This window comes from Manacus vitellinus, unplaced genomic scaffold, assembly GCF_001715985.3.
Source record: "Manacus vitellinus isolate BGI_N305 unplaced genomic scaffold, ASM171598v3 scaffold_22_pilon, whole genome shotgun sequence".
NCBI lineage: Eukaryota > Metazoa > Chordata > Aves > Passeriformes > Pipridae > Manacus > Manacus vitellinus.
In genome coordinates, this window is record NW_021939632.1 from 9,307,342 (window position 1) to 9,325,324 (window position 17,983).

Here is a 17,983-nt window from a genome sequence, read left to right on the forward strand (position 1 = left end):
CGGTTCGCGGGCGCCGGGCGCCCTCTTGTGCGCGCAGGGACGAAGGGCCCCGGGGGATCACAGAATCACAGAAAATGCTGTTGTACGGGACCCATGAGGATCATGGATTCCAATACTTAGCCCTGCACAGGACCATCCCCAGGAGTCACACCATGTGCTTGAGAATATCATCCAAATGCTTGAACTCTGTCAGGCTTGGTGCTGTGATCACTTCCCTGGGGAGCCTGTTCCAGCACCCAACCACCGTCTGGGTGAAGAACCTTTTTCTTATATCCAACCTAAAGCTCCTGTGACACAACTTCAGGCCATTCCCTTAGGTTCTGCCACTGGTCACCAGAGAGAAGAGATCAGTGCCTGCCCCCCCTCTTCCCCTCACAAGGAAGTTGTAACTGCAATGAGGTCTCCCCTCAGTCTCCTCCAGGCTGAACAGACCAAGTGCCCTCAGCTGCTCCTCATACGTCTTCCCCTCAACACCCTTCACCATCTTTGTTGTCCTCCTCTGCACACTCTCCAATAGCTTTATATTTTTCTTATATTGTGGTGCCCAAAACTGCACACAATATTCAAGGTGAGGCCGCACCAGGGCAGAGCAGAGCAAGACAATCCCCTCCCTTGACTGGCTGGCGATGCTTTGCCTGATGCCCCCAGAACGCAGTTGGCCCTCCTGGCTGCCAGGGCACTGCTGACTCATATTCAACTTGCCATTGACCAGGATCCCTGGGTCCCTTTCCCCAGCACTGTCTTCCAGCATCTCATTCCCCAGGTTGCACCATCCAAGGTGCAGAATCTGGCACTTTTCCTTGTTGAACTTCATATGGTTGGTGATTGCCCATACTTTAATTTGTTGAGCTCTCTGCAGGGCCTCCCTGCCTTTAAGGGAGTCAACAGCTCCTCCCAGTTTTGTGTCATCTGCAAACTTGCTCAGTATCCCTTCCAGTCCTACATCCAAGTCATTTATAAAGATGTTGAAGAGCACAGGGCCTAAGATGGAGCCCTGTGGAACACTACTGGTGACAGATCACCAGCCTGATGTTACCCCATTCACTATTACCGTCTGTGCTCGACCCGTAAGCCAATTGCTCACCCACTGCATGATGTGTCTGTCCAGCTGTATGCTGCACATTTTGTCCAGAAGGATATTGTAGGAGCCCCGGTCCACAGCCCTGTCCCACCTGCAGGGATCCAGCAGAGGGGCTTCCTCCAGAAATGCAACATCCTGAGCAGCCCCCTGGACAGGTCCCCTTAAAAGCCAGGGAGACCCTGCTTTAATTCCCTCCATCATGACAGATCACTTGCAGGTCCTCCAGGGGTACCTGCTGCCCTGTGGCCCGTTTCGCAAGGTGTACCAAAAGAGAATAGCATCACTCTGCTCTACAGGGCACTGACAAGGCATCACCCCACAGTGGACACAGAATCATAGAAAGGTTTGAGTTAAAAGGGACCTTCAAGATCATCTCGTTCCAATCCCCTGCCATGGGCAAGGATGCCACCCACTAGACCAGGTTGCTCAAAGCTCCATCCAGTCTGGTCTTGAACACTTCAAGGAGCATCCACAATGTCTCTGGGCAACCTGTTCCAGTGCCTCATCACCCTCATAGTGAAGAATTTCTTCCTAGCAGCTAATATAAATGTGTCCTCTTTTAGTTAAAAAACCGTATCACTATTTGCCCATGTAAAAGGTGCTCTCTTGTTTTTTTATAAATCCTCCTCAAGTACTGGAAGGCTGCAATGAGCCTTCACTTCTCCATGCTGAACAATCTCATCTCTCCCAGCCTGTCCTTGTAGGAGAGGTGCTGCAGTCCACCCATCATCTTTGCGGCTCTCCTCTGGATCTGTTCTAACAGATCCACGTCTTTCTTGTGCCGAGGACCCCAGACCTGAATGCAGAACTCCAGGTGGGCTCTCATGAGGGCATCTCCCTCCTGCCCTGACAGCAACATGTGCTGGGCCATCCCTGCCTCACTGCAAGGCAAAACCAAGGTGTCAAGGTCTCAGTGGGAAGAAACAGGGACAGTAAACCTTGGGAGGGGCAGCAGGCAGAGCCAGCAACCTACAGTCACCAGCATGGCTCAAGATCATACAAAAGCTTCCAAGCATTAGAAGACAATCCCTTACTTTGGCCACTCCCTCCCCAAACTCTCCACAGCTTTGCTCACCATTTCCAAGGGAGCAGGGCAGCAGTGGAAGTCCCAGTAGAAGGGCAGTCCTGACAGCTCACTCTTTACATGCAGGATGAGGCCACTGGCAGAGCGGTTGCAGGAGAAGGTGGTGGCAGGTGCTGGCTGCCCTGCCAGCAAGGGGCACATCAGGTTGCACAAGTGGTTCAGGAAGGAGGACACATTGACCGTCAGCCGCTTGTTCAGCTCCTAAGGAAAGGCAAGGTTAGGGGGCACAGCAACGCCCTGGAGAGCTCAGCATCGGGGAGAAAACAGCACAGAAAGAGCCAAACTAGTCCATGTCTCACTGCAAAAAGCCATTCCTGGGCCTGAGATTCAACCTTATGACAGGACATTCCCCACTGGTTCTTCCAGGCCAGCCAAGCTGGGAAGGCTCCCCTGTCCTGCCAGCCCAGGATGGGCAGAGTGCAGTGGTTTCCACTAGCACATCTGCATGCCACCACAAGTGTCACAGGCTGGCCAAGAGCCGACAGCAGGACAAACTGCCAGAGCTGCGGGATGGCTGCCACCATATGCCAACTCTTCCTGGCACCAGCCATTCAGCACAGCCATTATGTGACACAGAGACATGCCACTTCAGTGGCACTGGGGGCCTGGACACATGGACTAGAATGAGGAGCTGAGGCATGGCTCCATGTGTTTCTGGGGGCTGGGCTGACAGGATAGCCCATGAGAGACTGTCCTAGCTATGAATGTAAGCATAATCTCTCTGCCACCAGATGGTTGGCAACCCTGTTTCAAGCTCCTCCTTAGTACACCGTTACTGGGGAAACCAGCTGCCCATCCGACTCACAAGTGAAAGGAGTGTGCCATCCTCTGCACACAGACTCAGTGAACACCTAGTTGCCTTCGGCATGCTAAATAGCTTGGCCCACTCTCACAGGAGGAGAGTGTTTGGCCAACTGGGATGACAGTGCTTGGGCAAAGCTGCCCAGGGACTTCCTGGGCTTGGTGTTTGCACCCAAGCCTTGTCAGATCCAACAGTCATTGTGTCCCCAAGCAGTTTATGCTGGGATGTCAGCTGCTACAAGGAGAAAAGAAGGTCCCTGGACTTTTCAGGCACTCACCTTGGACCTCTGTCCCACAGCCTTGGTGTCTGCGCTCTCGTACCAGACACTACTGAGGTCGGAGATCAGCAGGATATAGCCAGTATCCTTGAAGCACACTTTTGCAAGAAAAGCAGACTCGCCAAAGTGAACAGAAGCCCAGGGCTGGGTCAGGAGACTGCTCTCCAGTTCCTCGGAGACCTCCATCTGCAAGAGAGCAATCAGGCCTCTGCCTCAGCCTCCACCCAGGAAGACCTTGGTTCTTGCTGGCCCCTTCACGATGCAGCCCCACCCCACAGCGCAGAGGTGAGGATGCTCAGCCAGCTCTGGTGACTCACATCCCTGCACATGCATGCAGCAGAGCTGGGGTGGCCGTTTTGGGGAGCTCAGTGCAGTGCAGTTCCCACCACAGTTCACAATAAGCATCCCAGATGCACCAGCAGATGCACGGCAGTGTAACTGCTGCCGCCCGGGTTACCTCGTGCTTGCTGACGGCAACATGACTAGACCTCTATGCACAAATTAACAATTAAGCTGCCCCGCAGGCAGCAGGACGCTGCAGTCCTCCTCCTGCTGGGGCATCCCGTCCCCGCGCTCCACGCGAGCCCGCGCCGTCCCTGCCGGCAGCGACACCGGCAGAGTGCCGGCAGCCCACTGCTGCTTCCCGCTCCTCCCTAGGACGGACTCCATGCCTCCCAAAACGTTCAGGGACCCAGCACCCGCGGGGTACCCGCAAGCCTGGGGCTGTGCGAAGCCGCGGCGTTACCCGAAGGCAGGAGGGGGAGGCGGACGGAGACTGCCGAGGCGAGGGCTTGCAGCCGCGATCGGCGCCGGGCCGCGGGCGAGAGGCGAGGGCAGACTACGGCTCCCGGCATGCTGCTCTCTTCCGCGGCCAGCGGGGCCGGGGCACGCCGGGAGGTGCAGCTGGATGAGCCACGGGCGCTGCCGTATCTTCCTTAGAGCGTGGGGAGTCACTGCTCCTGCTGCTTCTCCGCTGCTGCTAAGGACAGCGAACCGAGCTGGCGCGTCCCTCTAGAGCATTCCCAGTTGCCGCAGGAGGTGCTACGGCTGGTGGGGACCGAAATGCCTTACGACTTTGTTTTGCGCTTGCGCCTGTTATGAAATGTCCTGGCACAAGTGCCCAGCTGGGGACAGGGCACGGTACAGCCGGAGAGGCAGCGGTAGCGAGGGATTCCTCATGTCCCTTGGCCCCGGGTTTATTGCTCAGCCCCAGGGTGCCGGCGCAGGCACGGCACAGGGCAGGCACCCTGCACCGCTGTTCTCCGCGGCTGTGCGGGAACTGGGCTGCTGTGCCACAGCCATAGCTGTGGCTGCAGGTGCCTCTGTCCCACATGTGTGGGGACTGGGCTCACAAGACACCACAGAGCAGGGCTGTGCCAGTTTGGCACACCACACACCTTCAGTCCTCTCCACACTGAGCACAGCCCCGTCCTTACCCCAGGCACTGACCTTGGAAACCCCAGCACCCACACTGACTGCAATCCCCAATGTGCACTCCGTGCATTGAGGCCATCCCTCCGGCTCCCACAAAATGCCTCCTGTGCACCCACGTGCTGCCCCTGAGCCCCCCGTTTACGCTCTATTCACACACCCTTCCACTCACCCCTCTCCCTAGCATGCAGGCTGCAGCTGCACCTCAGAGCAGGGCCAAGGGCAGATGGTCATCTCAGAAGGTTTTCATCCTGAAGAGGTGCCAGGGAACAGCAGAGAAGGTAGGGACTTTGGGGCACAGGACAGACTGGGTTGCATGGCTAGGTTAGAGTGCAGGAGAGTTTGGTGTGCAGGACTAGTTGGACTAGTCCAACTAGTGCACAGCTGGAACGTAGGGCCAGGTTGGGGTGCTGGCTGGATGAAGATGAGCTGTGCATTACACCCCGTGCCCATGGGTGCACAGGACCCAGCTGTGGGGATCAGAGAGAGCTGGGGAAAGAGACCTCACAGCTGGGGACCTGCACACACAGTGCCACCACATCTCTTCCACCTTGCATCCACCTTTGGGTGTTTCTGGGTGCTGAGGGCCTCCTTGGGACTAGGTGGAAGGGGCAGCCACAACTTGGAGCTGTGATCCAGCCCAAGCACATCACACCCATGGACCAGCTCTAGCTTCCTCCCAGCAAAAGTCCATCCTCCCTTCGAATTTGCACCCAGGGCAGTTCAGACTGGTGGAGGTGACATGGAGGGGAGGCAACAGAGTCCTTTCTGTGGACTCTGATCTGCTGTAAACGCTGGAGCAGTGAGCAGGGCTGGTGCAGACTCTGCTGCAGATGGCAGTGGGAAACAACCCAGGCACTCAGCTTATCCCCTTAGGTCAAAGGACATGTTTTCTTCTCCAGGGAAATCCGCTGTTAGGTGGTTTAGTCACAAGAGCAATACCTAGGGGGCAATTATGTGGTAAGCACTGCTGGCACCATCCTACTGTAGGTGAAAGGGCCTTAATTGTTTTGAGCTGAGCTGAGTTTTGATTCTGAGCTGAGTTGCACCCCCAGCCTGGGGCATCCTGGAGTGCCAGAGCATTACTATGCACCTGGTGCTATTGCCATCAAGGAGCCATGGGCACAACTGGGACACAACAGGGAGGAGGTGGAGAGCCAGCCCTTCCTCAGCACAGTGCCGGCAGGTGAGCACGCCTAGGGGTAGGGTTAGGCCAGTCCTTTGGGGCTGGCCAAAGCACTGAGCCCTCCCCTAGTCATGTCCACAGAGTGATGGTGGGTTTTAGAGGCACCCACATCCTCAGCAGCAGAGTCACCAGGTGGCCATGCCCTCTAGTCACAGTCCTCAGGGCAGTAGGGGATTCCCCAGGCAAATCCTGTCTGGAAAGGAAACCCCTGGAAAGGGTGAAGTTGGTTGAAGGTTTTTATATCTTGCTCCCAAGCAGGGAAATCAGGTTTGTGCTGGGAGGGTGGAATCTCAGGTCCCTCCAGTCCACATGGGCTTCAGAAATGAGAAGCAAAGTGGCTCACAAGCTGCCTTGGGGACACAGCCCTTGTTTCACGCAAGACATCCCCACACCACAGGGTCAGGCCACAGCGTGCCATGCGGGCACCTCTGTCTGGCTTGGCCTCATTGCTGGCTGCAGCTCCCCAGAGCTGGGTTTGGGGAGCAGGTGTGTCCCTTCCCCTGGAGCAGCAGTCCCCTGCTCAGTGGCACAGCTGCCCTCCTCCTCTTCCTCAATTCTTGGGCAGAGGAAGCAGCAGGGGAAGGCTTTGCAGGAGGATGGCAGCAGCCTCCTCAGCCCAGTGGGGAGCCCGTATGCTTGGCTGACTTCTCCCCTCTCTCCATGGGGGTGACGATCACCTGCCCCAGCTTTCCCAGGTGCCAGATCAGAGAGCAGCCCTCGTTCCTCCAGGGTTCCTGGGAGGTAGGCAGTGAGATGGGAGCCCCATCCTCCAGGTGCATGCTCCCAGCCCACACCAGCCTCAGGACCCTAGCAGGACTGCCTGGAGGCAGAGCTGGTGGTATAGGAAATGATGGATCCAGCCCTCAGAGCAGGAACTATGCAGAGTACCTAGAACAGCCCCTCACCTGAGACCGTGTTCTCCAGAAAAAATGACAAGAAGCCAGTTAAGAAGACAGGCACCATGAGCAAGGAGAGGAAGAGGAGGTCCAGTGGCACCCAGCCTGCAGGGACAGTGCCAGAATCAGTCCGGAGGTCCCAGCTCAGCTGGGGGAAAGGGGCTGGAGCAGCCATGGCAGACCCAGGGATTGAAGAGGGAGCTGCCTGATACCATGAGCTGACCCAGCCTCCCAGGACACCAGAGAGGTGTGGTCACCATGCTATGGGACCCAAAGCTTTGCCTTGCCTGGGGAATGTCCCTTCTACCTGTGGCCAGGTGAGTCAGAGCTGCACTGAACCACCGCGGCACCAGCAGCGCCATGAACATGGCAAAGCCGACAATGAAGATGTTCCTCCCTGAGTCGATGTCTGCGTACTGGAAGTAGGAGATCCCCGTGCCCACAGCCACGGCGTAGGTGACACAGAGCACCCCTCCTGCGAGGGGTGGGAGTCAGGCAGCGCCAGGCAGGCTGCAGGTGCCGCAATGAGGGGCAAGGCAGGGCAGGGCAGGGTACCCACCGTGAACTGCCAGCGGGATGCGGGTGAGGAGCCCTGCCAGCCTCGGGGACATGCCCAGTACCACGCATGCCAGCGCGCTTACTTGCACCGAGAGGCGAGAGCCAGCCTAGCGGAAAGAAGAATGGAAGTGAGGATGGGTAGCACCACCCCCTACTCTGTCTCCGCCCCCGTTCTGCCATGCGCACCTGCCTTTCCCAGTGACAGCCTGGGCATTACAGGTCCCCCACACCTGCTCCATTGCCTCCCTGTCCCTTGCCAACCTTTATCCCCCTACCCTGGCATACCTGAGTGAGGCCAGTGGCGCAGGTGTTGGCAATGCTGGAGGCCGTGCCCCCCGGGGTGCCCAGCAGTCCTGCCAGGAGGCTGCCCAACCCTTCCATGCAAAGGCCCCGGTTGCAGGCATGAGTGGGCAGCCGGGAGGCTCGCAGCAGCCTCCCACACAGCACGTAGCAGCCCACTGAGTTCATGCTGCAGCCGATGGCCATGGCAACGCCCACTGCCAGCGCCCGGGGGGTGAGCAGCGGCCACCCCCACTCACCTGCAGCAGAGGGAAGAGGGATGGATGATAGAGGCCCCAGCCAAAGGTGAATGGCTGCACTCAGCCCTGCTGCCCCTCACCTGCATAGGGGATGCGGACCCAAGGGGCATGGAAGGTGCTGTTGGCCCAGGACAGCTCTGCAATGGCCAGGTCCAGTGATTCCCAGGGTATGTGGAAGCAACTGAGGATGGCACAGACAATGCAGACAGCAGCAAAAGGGAGCAGTACCTGCAAGGCAAAAGGGGACCCTCAGGACCCTCCTCCCCTGCCTGCCTTGGCCAATGCACTGTCTGCTGTGCCCCAGACAGCAGGTCCTTGTCCTATCATCTCTTCCATGGAGCCATGCCACATCTCCCCTTACCCCTGCAGGGAGCATCCCAGGCTCTGCTGCCCCAACACCCTAGGTTCCCAGCGCTTCCCCAGAGCTGCACCAGAACTTCTCACCCCTGCCTCTGCTCCAGGTTTCACCTAACCCCACACCAAAGAGCAAGGCTTGGAGAGAAGCCTGGTCACAGACACAGTACCGAGAACGTGCGCAGGGTGGGAACTGATGGCTCTGTGGAGCCCTCCCGAGTGTGGGGCCAGGTGCAGAAGGGCAGGCGGCAGGACCGCAGGTGCTGGGAGAAGGTGACAGCAAGGAACATGAGCCTAGGAAAGGGAGCATAGGTCACCACACAGCATCACAGTGGTGGGGCCCCAAATATGTGCTGTGCACCACAGGGGTGCCCCATCCCTGTCCCAGTGGTGAAGGAAAGCCCCAGGAGCCGCACACCAGTATGGTCCCCAGCTCACATACAGCAGCGCTACACCCCAGTTAGTGGAGCAGAAGAAAGCGGCTTCCTTGTATGCAGACAGCCCGATGATGGAGAGGCTGGGAGCCAGGACCATGGGCCCACAGTGGCGAGCTGCCCACCCGCACATGCCAGACACTCCCAGTACCAACTGAATCAGCCCAGAGACCAGCACTGCTCCAGAGACCTGCAAGAGGAAAGGGTGGGGCCAGTGGGGCAGGATATATGAAGAGCAGTCCAATACTTTCCCTTGGCCACACTCCCACTGCCCCAGTAGCATCACTTGTTCCACATGTTCTGCTCACCCCAAGCCCAGAGGAACATATACATGCACATACATCAGGATCCCCATTGCCTTTGTGCATCCCCTTGTGTCCCCTCTACTCATAGCAATCCCCCAGAGGGACGGAAAAAGAGACCAGTGGTGCAGGTATATGGATGAAAACTGGGAAGCTGATAGAGCAGGACAGGGACCCCCATCTCAGCAAGGGAGCACCCACCTCTTGCAACGAGGCAGCCCGGCTCCCTGTGACAGTGCAATGTGGTGCAGGGCATGTGCTGGCCATGGCTGTTCCTGGAAGAGAATTTTGGAGGGATGTGATGCACATGGATGCTGGGCTCCTGGAGCCGTGTCCAAGAGCACACAGCATGGAAGCTCCTGGCTAGAGAAGGAGCAATTTGCCAGTATCCCCATCCCCACAAGCCCTGACACTGGGGAGGTGACCAGATGCATTGCAGGTGCACTCAGGGGTGAGTAGGGTGCTGTGTACCATCACCAGAGGAGCCAGCAGGCAGGATCCCTTGCTATCCCTCATCTCTACTCCATGTACCAGGCATCCCATCATTGCCATTCCCCTGGCACCAGCATGGCCTGGGCCCCAAGGCACAGAGGCTCCAGGGCTGTGCTCACCATTCTTGTCTGTGCTGGCACTGGGGGACAGGTGGGAGCTCAGCACCATGGCAGGGACCAGGTACTCAAAGGATGGGATTTGAACCAGCGGCAACCTGAAGAAAGGGACAGCAAAGGCACATTAGGGAGGAAGGAGGGGAGAAGGCTGCTCCAAAAGCCTAGGCTGCCAGAGGAGCAGGAGTGGGAAGGAAACCGGCTAGAAACTTCAAAGTGGCAGGAGGTCATCACATAATCCAGTCCTAGTATGTCCTAGTATATTCTTGGGACGTCCTAGTACATCCAAAGTGCCAGCACATGGGATGTGTGCAGAGGTCAGAGGCTTTGCCAAATCCTATACCCAGCCCTTGTGTGTGCAGCGCAGGCAGGAGCTAGAGGGAAAGCACAGTGGTTTTTCTAGAGGGATGTGTGAGAGGGACGGGACAGCTGCGCAGAGATACAGGGCAAGACAGTTTCCTTGTGCTCCTTTCCACCTCCAGCAAAGCCTGTCTTCCCACAGCCTAGGAGAGGGCAGAGACATGCCCTGCCATGGCATCACCCACCTCCTGGTGACAGCTGCACCCCCGTCATTCCCCTTGCTCACCGGCTCCCCAGGGTGGTCTGCAGCACCGTGGAGATGCCACAGGCAAAGAGGCTGCATGCCAGCAGCTCGCTGGTGGCCTGACCATGAAGCAGCTCCTTGGGCAGGGTAGGCAGCAGGAGGAGGTGGAAGATGCAGAGCAAGGAGGCCTGCACGGCCAGGTGCTGTGCAGGGAAGAGATGGAGCAGTCACAATTCCCCTGCAGTACCCAAAGCTGCAGCTCCCCATGCCCAGGTGCCCTGAGTGGGTGGATGCCCACTAACACCACCCAGGCAGCACTCACCACCACCCACTTCCCTCCCAGCACCCACTGGCCAGAGTCCCACACACCCTTTTTCTGACAGGATGCAGTCCCTGCCCTGCCACTTGAGAGGATCCCAGCCCTCTCCTCATCATCCTGTCTCTCTGGCTCCTCACTATGGTCCCCCCTCACCTGAAGGGCTAAGCAACAGGTCAGCATCCAGGAGCACATCTTTGGAGAGAAGCAGGATGTGAGCATGGGGCTCCCAGCTCCAGGCACTCTGCCATGGCCCCCATTCATGCTGTTGCCTTGCCACGCTGCTCCCAGTTTGTGTTTCAAAGAGGGTGGGTGGGATCCCACCCCCCTCAGGGCTCCTCACTGCTGAACTTCCACCTTCTGCAGGAGCTGCCCCAGGGTTAGCCATTAACTTGAGTTGGTGAGTAACCTGCCCTTGTGGCCAGGAATGCAAGTGTCACTCTGGCTTGTCACTACAAGGGCCAAATGACAGCCAACCACAGCCAGGACACCAGACACTACTGCAGTGCCAACTGGCCACAGCCCGGATGCCATCCTGGCCTCTTGTGATACACAGGGCAGGGGCTGGGTGGGCCACAGCACAGACACCTCTTCCTCCATGTGCTTGGGGCATCTCCATGAGCAGCATCCTCCAGTATGCCCTGCCCATACCTGTTCCTCTTCAGCACAGCAGCCCGTCCTCCTGGTCCAGCCTGGTCTCCGATGGGGATCTGTCACATTACTCATTCTGCTGAATCCTACCACTGGACAAGGATGTCAGAGACAAGAGCTACCTGCTTGGTTGGGAAGGATCCCAAGGGCGCACAGGCAGGGGATGCTCATGTTTTTGTCATGGGGCAGAGGCGGATGTGCCAGTGACTTGGCTGAGCCCTTGCTGTGCAGGGCTCACTCATTAATAAGTAAGACTTTGGAGACTGTGCATTCCCCGCATTCCCAAGGATGTGGAACCTCCTCTCTCCTGCCTTCCACAGGCAGCAGAAGCGATATTCCTCCTGTCACCAGAGAGCCTGGTTCCTCTTGAGCCCTGCAGGACAGGCTCCACAGTGCTCCTGAGCTCACCAGCAGCACTCAGGATCTGCCTCATACAGCAGCTGAGGGAGCAGGCATAACTGCATGGATGGGGCTCTGCTCTGGGGCAGACATGCTGCCAGCACAGAGCAGCTCAGCAGGACAAGGCAGGCACACAGCAAGAATTACTTTTATTGGAAGAGATTTGCATCTACAAAAGAGTGAAAAACAGGTGTAAAATCCACAGTAAAAAGAAGGGGCATGATGAGTTCGACTGGTCAGCAAGACAAGGTGCCTTCTCCCCGCTCTGAGAGCAGTCAGGCACTGTTTGCTCACAGACACAAACAGCTGGGGTCTCGGATGGGGTCACAGAGCACCCCAGATTCAAAACACCCAACACAGGCAGGATAAGGAAGCTCAGCCCTAACCACACCTCACCCCCACCAAGCCCAGAGGGGCACAACCTTTCCCGGGGGCACAGCCATATTGGGGTCCCTCCTTGGTGTCACCCTTGCACCTCTCAAGAAGTGGCTTAACAGCCCCTAAGTGTAATTTTACTGCTATAACTAGTCACTCCCCCCTCCTTCAACCTTCTCTCTGACTGGGGTCACTGCCTCAGCCTCTCCACCCTGCACATACATCCCCAGCATCCTACATCCCACATGCCACCTCTGTCCAACACCGCCACGGGCCACCCACTCACTATAGGAAGAGGTACAACACCCCCTTTGCACTGGCATCCCAGCCTAAAGGCAATCCATTTCTATCCTTCAGCTAGTAGGTTCCCACCCCAGCACCCAGCAAGCCAGCTCTGCCCCAGTCTGTCCCAGCAGCCCCCAAAGTGAAGGATACCCCTGCCCTGGGTGGGGGGACACAAATGCTGGTTTGGAAGTAATGCAGGGGCCTCCAGCCCCATGCAGCCCCAGGGATTAGGGTTTCCAGAAGTGCAAGGAAGTGAGTTGTGCCACACTACAAAGGAAGGGGAAAGGAGTTGCTGCCCTGTACTCCTAGCTGGGAAAAATGAAGTTCTTGATTCTACTGAGATCCATAGCAGTGTGTAAGAAGCACTGCTTCAGCCCCAGGGGGTCCAGCCAGTCCTCATGGTTGGGGGTTGCATCCCACGTGGGGCCTGCATCGGCTGAGCAGGCATGGCAGTGGAGCGCCGGAGGAGCCGGGAGCACGGCGAGTCCGAAGGGGCCAGGCTGGCCTGGGGCTGCAGCAGGGGTGGTACGGTTGGATCTCTCACAGGCAGTGGGTACTTTCCGGAAAGGACTTTGTGGGAGCCTCCTATGTTGGGCTAGATCAGGTGCCTTTGGGTAGGACAGAGCTGTCATCACACTGCTCCACAGGTAGAGCGCAGTTGCTGTGACACTCCCACGACGTGGCTCCTCAGTCGTCTCGTTCTCCCCCAGGCAATGGGTGCTGCTGGCTGAGGAGACATCAGGCAGCTTGGGCTGGGGCTGGCCAGGGCCTGGGGCTGGCTGGGCATTCAGCTGGTACCTCCTCTCCTCGGGGAACAGCGCAGGCTGGGGGGCTGCAGGACTGATGCTCCTCATGCACATGGACCGGTGCACCACGGTGACGGAGGCAAAGACGGCAGCAAAACCTGTCAGGTACACCACGCCCAGGAGGCAGGCCAGCTGTGGAGAAGCCAACCGTTAGCCCAGACCCTCCAGCAGGACCTCCCAGCCAGCTGTGACCTGCATGGCCACAATCAATCCAGCAGCTATGATGGTAAAAGGCATCACCAGCTCTAGCGCTGGGTGCCAGGGAGCAGGCAGCCATGCTGCTAACAGCGGGTGGCACACAGCCTGCCCAAAGCAGGGCCTAAGTACCACAAACCAAAATGCTCCAGCTAAAAGCTAACAGTTCCTATTCAAAATCCCAGCCAGCATCCTGTTCCCTCCATGCCACCACCACGTCTTTGCACCATGACTTGTGGGGCTACAGTCCAGTACAGGGCACACTACCCAGCACCAGGCTGCAGTGCCTCAGGCAGTGCAGCTGCAAATCAGCATCTTCTGACAGCTTCCCTTTTCAACAGCTGCTGTTCCCAGGGGAAAAGAGGGTCTCCCTCCAAATCCACAGCCTGCTGGGTCTCATGTTCTTGCAAGTAGCTGCTCTCCCATGTCCTTACCTTTACCACTTGCTGGTAGAACTGGCCCAGCACATGCTGCCACACGGACTGTTCCATGAGGACACACAGATCTGTGTAGGTGAACCAGCCACGCCACATACCCTGTTTTTCTGCCACGCTGCAAGGAAAAAAAAAGGGAATGGTGGATGTGGCATGGACCTTCCCCATCAAGGCAGCTTCAGCCCAGGCAGGCTTGGAGGAGACCCTGTTCAAGGTCTGTAGAAGGAAGCTGCAGAGCCTACCAAAGGCTCACAAGTGTCCCAACCTCTTATTTCACTGCAGCAGGGCTACCTCCAAGCAGAGGCTGCAACATGGATGAAGGGGTAGCCCCCACCCCAGACACCTACCGTCCTTCCAGCCAGCTCAGCACTTCAAACAGCTCCCGAGGGTCTGTGTAGAGACTCCAGTCCTGTGGAGACAGCAGTGAAAGGTCAGTGCAGTCAGGACAGGCCACCCAGCACCCGGACACATCTTTCTCTGTTCCTTCATGGGAGCATGTGGGGGAAAAAACAGACATCCAGACTCCCCTCAATGCCTCTTTTCCCCCGCTCTGTGTAAGTCAGCAGCAGTGATGGCTCACTTACAATAGCGCTCAGGAAGTTCATCTCCAGTGTGTTCATGGTCTGGACGTCCACCTTCCCTGCTGCTCCCCACTCGTCGTTAAACACCTCCTCCTCCTCACCCTCATCATACAGGTACTTACTAGCAACCATCTAAAAGCAGAACAAAGGACAGGATCTCAGCCTCCACTGCACTCCTCCAGGCTTCCCTCCAACCCAGTTATCCCCCACCCCACCACTCACCATGGAGATCAGGAAGAGGTCAGAAGATGAGATTTGCTGAAGGTATTCGGGGTTCCGGTGCCGGAGTCTTTCAATGTAAACCAGTGCCAACATCATGGAGCAGGGAGAGATGCAAGCTTCCCTGTGGCACAGGCAAGAACCAACACAAAGGTTATCCATGTGCTGCAGACATGCCAGCCACCATGGCACAACTTGGTTGCTCCCTCCCCATGTAGGCAGCGGGAGGTTTAGTAAATCACTAGACAGATCGCAGCCTCGTGAGCTCTGGGCTGGGTGTCCTGAGCTGCAGCAAGAGAAAGTGCAGGAAATGCAAAGTGGAGAGCAGAAAGCCCTGGCTTCTGTTCCCAGGCACAGCCAGCTCCAAACTGAGCAGCCCTGCCTGCAGCCAGGCATGCTATGAGGGCTCACCTGCAAGGGCAGACCCTGGGTTCAAACCTGGTTACGCAGTGAGCTTCAGGTCCAGCCAGTACAGACTCACAGTAACAAGAGCACTCCTGCACCCCAGAGAGCAGGACAAACCTGAAGCAGGCCTGGCTGTGTCAGGAAGTCAGTGTGCCTGCTGTCCTTGACACCTGCCCCCAGCTCCTTTTTGATACTAATCAGGCCTAAGCACAAAGCCAGTGCTGGCCCAGGGACAGAAGTGAATCACAGGTAAAGACCAGAGCTCCAAGTTCTGACACAGGACATGAAGGAACAGGTTTTGCTTCTTACCGAGACACATGAGACACATACTTCTTCTGGAGTCTGCGGATAGGACTGGGAGCCACTTTCTGCAGCAACTCCACAGCAATATCTAGGACAGAAAAGCAGCAAAAGTGTTAGCCCCATGTGGCACAGTCCACCCCCACCCTTCCCCTTCTCCCTCCAAGCCCATCAATTCTTGGCATTTGCTCAGCTCCTCAAGTTTAAATTCAACTATGAAGGCAGGACAGGCCTTATCAGAGGTCAGGGACAAGTGAGGAACAAACAAATATGCAGGACAGGCAGACCACAGCAGGAAGAGGATGTGAGTGACCAAGGCCCTGCGGCAGTGCCAGATCAGCAGGTCTGTGTCACGGGGAGTCACCAGCAGTCAGCTGCAGAGAGGCTAACATCCTCCCACTCACCCTGCAGAACCTCAGGCAGCCCTTCTGGAGGCTTTTTTGCACCTGAGGTCACACTACTTTTCCCAGTCCTTTGCTCCCCTCCAACCAGCAGCATCCTCCCCCTCCAGATCTCATCAGCATTGATCCAGCTTCCCCCGCACCACAACCCTAGGGCTCCTGAAATGATGATGTACAACATATCCATGTGAGCAGGAGCCCAAAGGCACCAACAGAATATGAAAGCAGCGATACAGTGTAACTGCAGCTCATCTCAGCCCGCTTCTCCTGTGCTCAAGATGTGCCTCAGCATTCACCCACTCAAAAGGCCAGAGACTGACGTATACTGGCAGATGGCTTCAGCAGCTCCCATCTCACTTCCCTACACGATAGAACCAGCTGGGAGCATCCCAAGCAGCACTACAGTCTGGTGCTTGGCAAGAAGTGCTTTAGACAGGAAACTCCAGCTCCATTTTGCTGCTGAGCCCTTGTCCCACCGAGTCAAGAGCAGAGCTCATCTCAGCAGCCTTGCATTTTCAGCTCCCAGGGGAAGCATCACCACATAACCTCTTCTCTCCACACCCCTCCTTTCCATGTCTCTCCAGCAACTAAGAGAAGAGTTATTTGCCCAAACAGCAACCACCAAACTCGGAAGCACCTCTAAGGGACCTTCCCAGACCATTCAAGCCACACCACCAATATAATGCACAGCCAGGCAGAAACAGCTCCAGCCACCTGTTGACTGCTCCCAGCCTCTCCCACTGCTGCTACCCTGTCTGGCCACCCTTGTGCCGCTGCAGAACCAGCGGCAATGTCCGGAGCGATGGAAATGACAGGAGGTCCCTCTAGGCTCTGTCCCAGTATGAAATCAAATTCTTCACAACAGTGTGCCCTGCCCTGTCCTCATCTCACAGCCACAGCGCGCTGAAGTGGTTACTGTTCCTCCTTTCCCAAAGGAACAAATTAACTTTTCAACTTCTTTCTTCAGTCAGTGACATACTGCCTCCTGCAACTATCCCCAATACCAAGGACCTTTTCCTGCTCCTCTGAACTCTCCCAACAAGTCTCTAACTCGTTTGAAGAGCAGTGCCATAAACTTGCCATACAGCAGTGGTACAGCTGTACCATGAGAGATGCCATAGCCCTATGCTCTGTTTTTTGGCAGTGGCTGGTTAAGGAAGGCTGTAAAAGCAGATCAGCCCACAGACACATTCTCTGTGCACTGCTCTCACCCCCCAACTGCTAGAGCTAAGGCATTTCCTGGGTGCAAGGCAGTCCTTAGAGCTAATAGCCCTCAACAGTCTTCTTCCATGACTGTGTCCTTTGAACTTTAAACACCGGTAGCATCCCATGGAACAGTCCCACCTCGCAGCCCGGTGTAATGCCAGCCCCGAGCCTCACTCACACCGCTCGTGTCAGAACTCGTGACTCCCAGCAGCACCCAGGCAGATCCTGCCTGGATCTGCCCAGCATCCTCCTCCTCACTGAGGCAGATCACACAGCCTCCCGGCAACTTCAGACTTTTTCCCTAGCAAGCAGCTAATGCAAATACTGAGACAAACACACCATGAAGGCCCTCTAGTAAACCACTCCTTGCCCTTGTCCACTCCTCTCCACCATCACCTGCACCACCTCCTCAGCCTCAACCCAGTCATGTCCATCTGCTCCCCCAAACACTGCTGAATCAACAGGAAAAAACAAAAAGGATGTGATCCAGACAAACACACCACAGGAATTTGTTCCATTAGTGCTCAGAACTAAAAGCTAAAGAAATTTCCTGGTATTTTGCAGAGCACAAGAAATTGTCCAAGACAGCTCTCATCGGGGACAGGTTCACAACGTTCACTGCCTAGGAATCCACAAGCAACCTAAAGGACTTTGCACACCAGTGAGATGCCAAAAACGCAGCAGTGGGCCAGACAGGGCAATAAAACAGAGAACAGGAGCCATGAGGCTCTGGCACCCTGCCCTGCTGTGCTGCACTGAGCGGGAAAGGCTGGGCAGGGGTGGGATTTGGCACTGGGAAGGAAGCAGGTGACCTGTTGGTCTCGGCCCCTTGGGCTACTTCCAACCCCCTTGACTCAGCATTCCCATCTGAGGACAATCAGCAACCCACCTGCCACGGGGCTGGAGAGATTATCCAGGCTGCAGTCTTTGTCCCAGCCATAGTAGAGCCGCTTCCGCACTCTCTCGCTCAGCTGTTGGTGCCTGGGCAGGAACTGAAGGCAGACGGCGGAACGTGAGAAACGCCCAGAGCACTCCCCGTGCCGGATTCTCTCTCCACCCCAACCCAGCTCATGGTTACACCGAGCCCAACAAGGCCACGGGCTCGGCCGGGGCCCCGCCGTGCGGCCACACAGGGCTCTCCGGGGGAGGAGGATATCGGGGAATCACCTCGGGTCCTGCTGGGGCCAGACTGGGCCGGGGGCACTCACCGTGAACTCCTGGAACCCGCTGAGGGAAAAGGCGCCCTCCTCGTCCAGCAGCAGCTCGTCCAGCTCCATCCTGCCCGCTCACGGGGCAGGCGCTGACAGGTCCCCTCGG

At 57.0% G+C, this 17,983-nt stretch overlaps 3 protein-coding genes across 4 annotated transcripts in view; all 3 read right to left on the reverse strand.

Moving 5' to 3' along the window:
* The window catches only part of NHEJ1 (non-homologous end joining factor 1), a 44,721-nt gene extending 40,625 nt beyond the window's left edge, over positions 1 to 4,096 (reverse strand). Inside the window, exons 1-3 of one of the 2 annotated variants that reach the window (XM_025895084.2) lie at positions 3,990 to 4,096; positions 3,245 to 3,430; positions 2,157 to 2,366 (exon numbers count right to left, since the gene is read on the reverse strand). In XM_025895084.2, the coding sequence (XP_025750869.2) occupies positions 2,157 to 2,366; positions 3,245 to 3,430 (396 nt within the window). In that variant the 5' untranslated portion in view covers positions 3,990 to 4,096. The remainder of the gene's footprint in view (positions 1 to 2,156; positions 2,367 to 3,244; positions 3,431 to 3,989) is intronic. The other variant, XM_018072737.2, reaches the window with a different exon arrangement.
* Positions 4,097 to 6,084: 1,988 nt separating this feature from the next.
* SLC23A3 (solute carrier family 23 member 3) lies at positions 6,085 to 10,673 on the reverse strand. Its single transcript, XM_008922895.3, has 12 exons — positions 10,566 to 10,673; positions 10,136 to 10,296; positions 9,556 to 9,650; positions 9,146 to 9,219; positions 8,651 to 8,832; positions 8,379 to 8,502; positions 7,935 to 8,082; positions 7,601 to 7,854; positions 7,317 to 7,422; positions 7,065 to 7,232; positions 6,767 to 6,862; positions 6,085 to 6,595 (listed from the first exon to the last, which is right to left on the reverse strand). The coding sequence occupies exons 1-12, from the start codon at positions 10,671 to 10,673 to the stop codon at positions 6,261 to 6,263; spliced, it is 1,851 nt and encodes a 616-aa protein (XP_008921143.3). The 3' UTR covers positions 6,085 to 6,260.
* Positions 10,674 to 11,589: 916 nt separating this feature from the next.
* Positions 11,590 to 17,943, reverse strand: CNPPD1 (cyclin Pas1/PHO80 domain containing 1). Its single transcript, XM_018072707.1, has 8 exons — positions 17,875 to 17,943; positions 17,556 to 17,658; positions 15,069 to 15,150; positions 14,358 to 14,478; positions 14,139 to 14,267; positions 13,902 to 13,963; positions 13,555 to 13,672; positions 11,590 to 13,057 (listed from the first exon to the last, which is right to left on the reverse strand). Exons 1-8 carry the CDS (start codon positions 17,941 to 17,943, stop codon positions 12,425 to 12,427), a joined length of 1,317 nt encoding a protein of 438 aa, XP_017928196.1. The 3' UTR covers positions 11,590 to 12,424.
* Between the last annotated feature and the right edge of the window lie 40 nt (positions 17,944 to 17,983).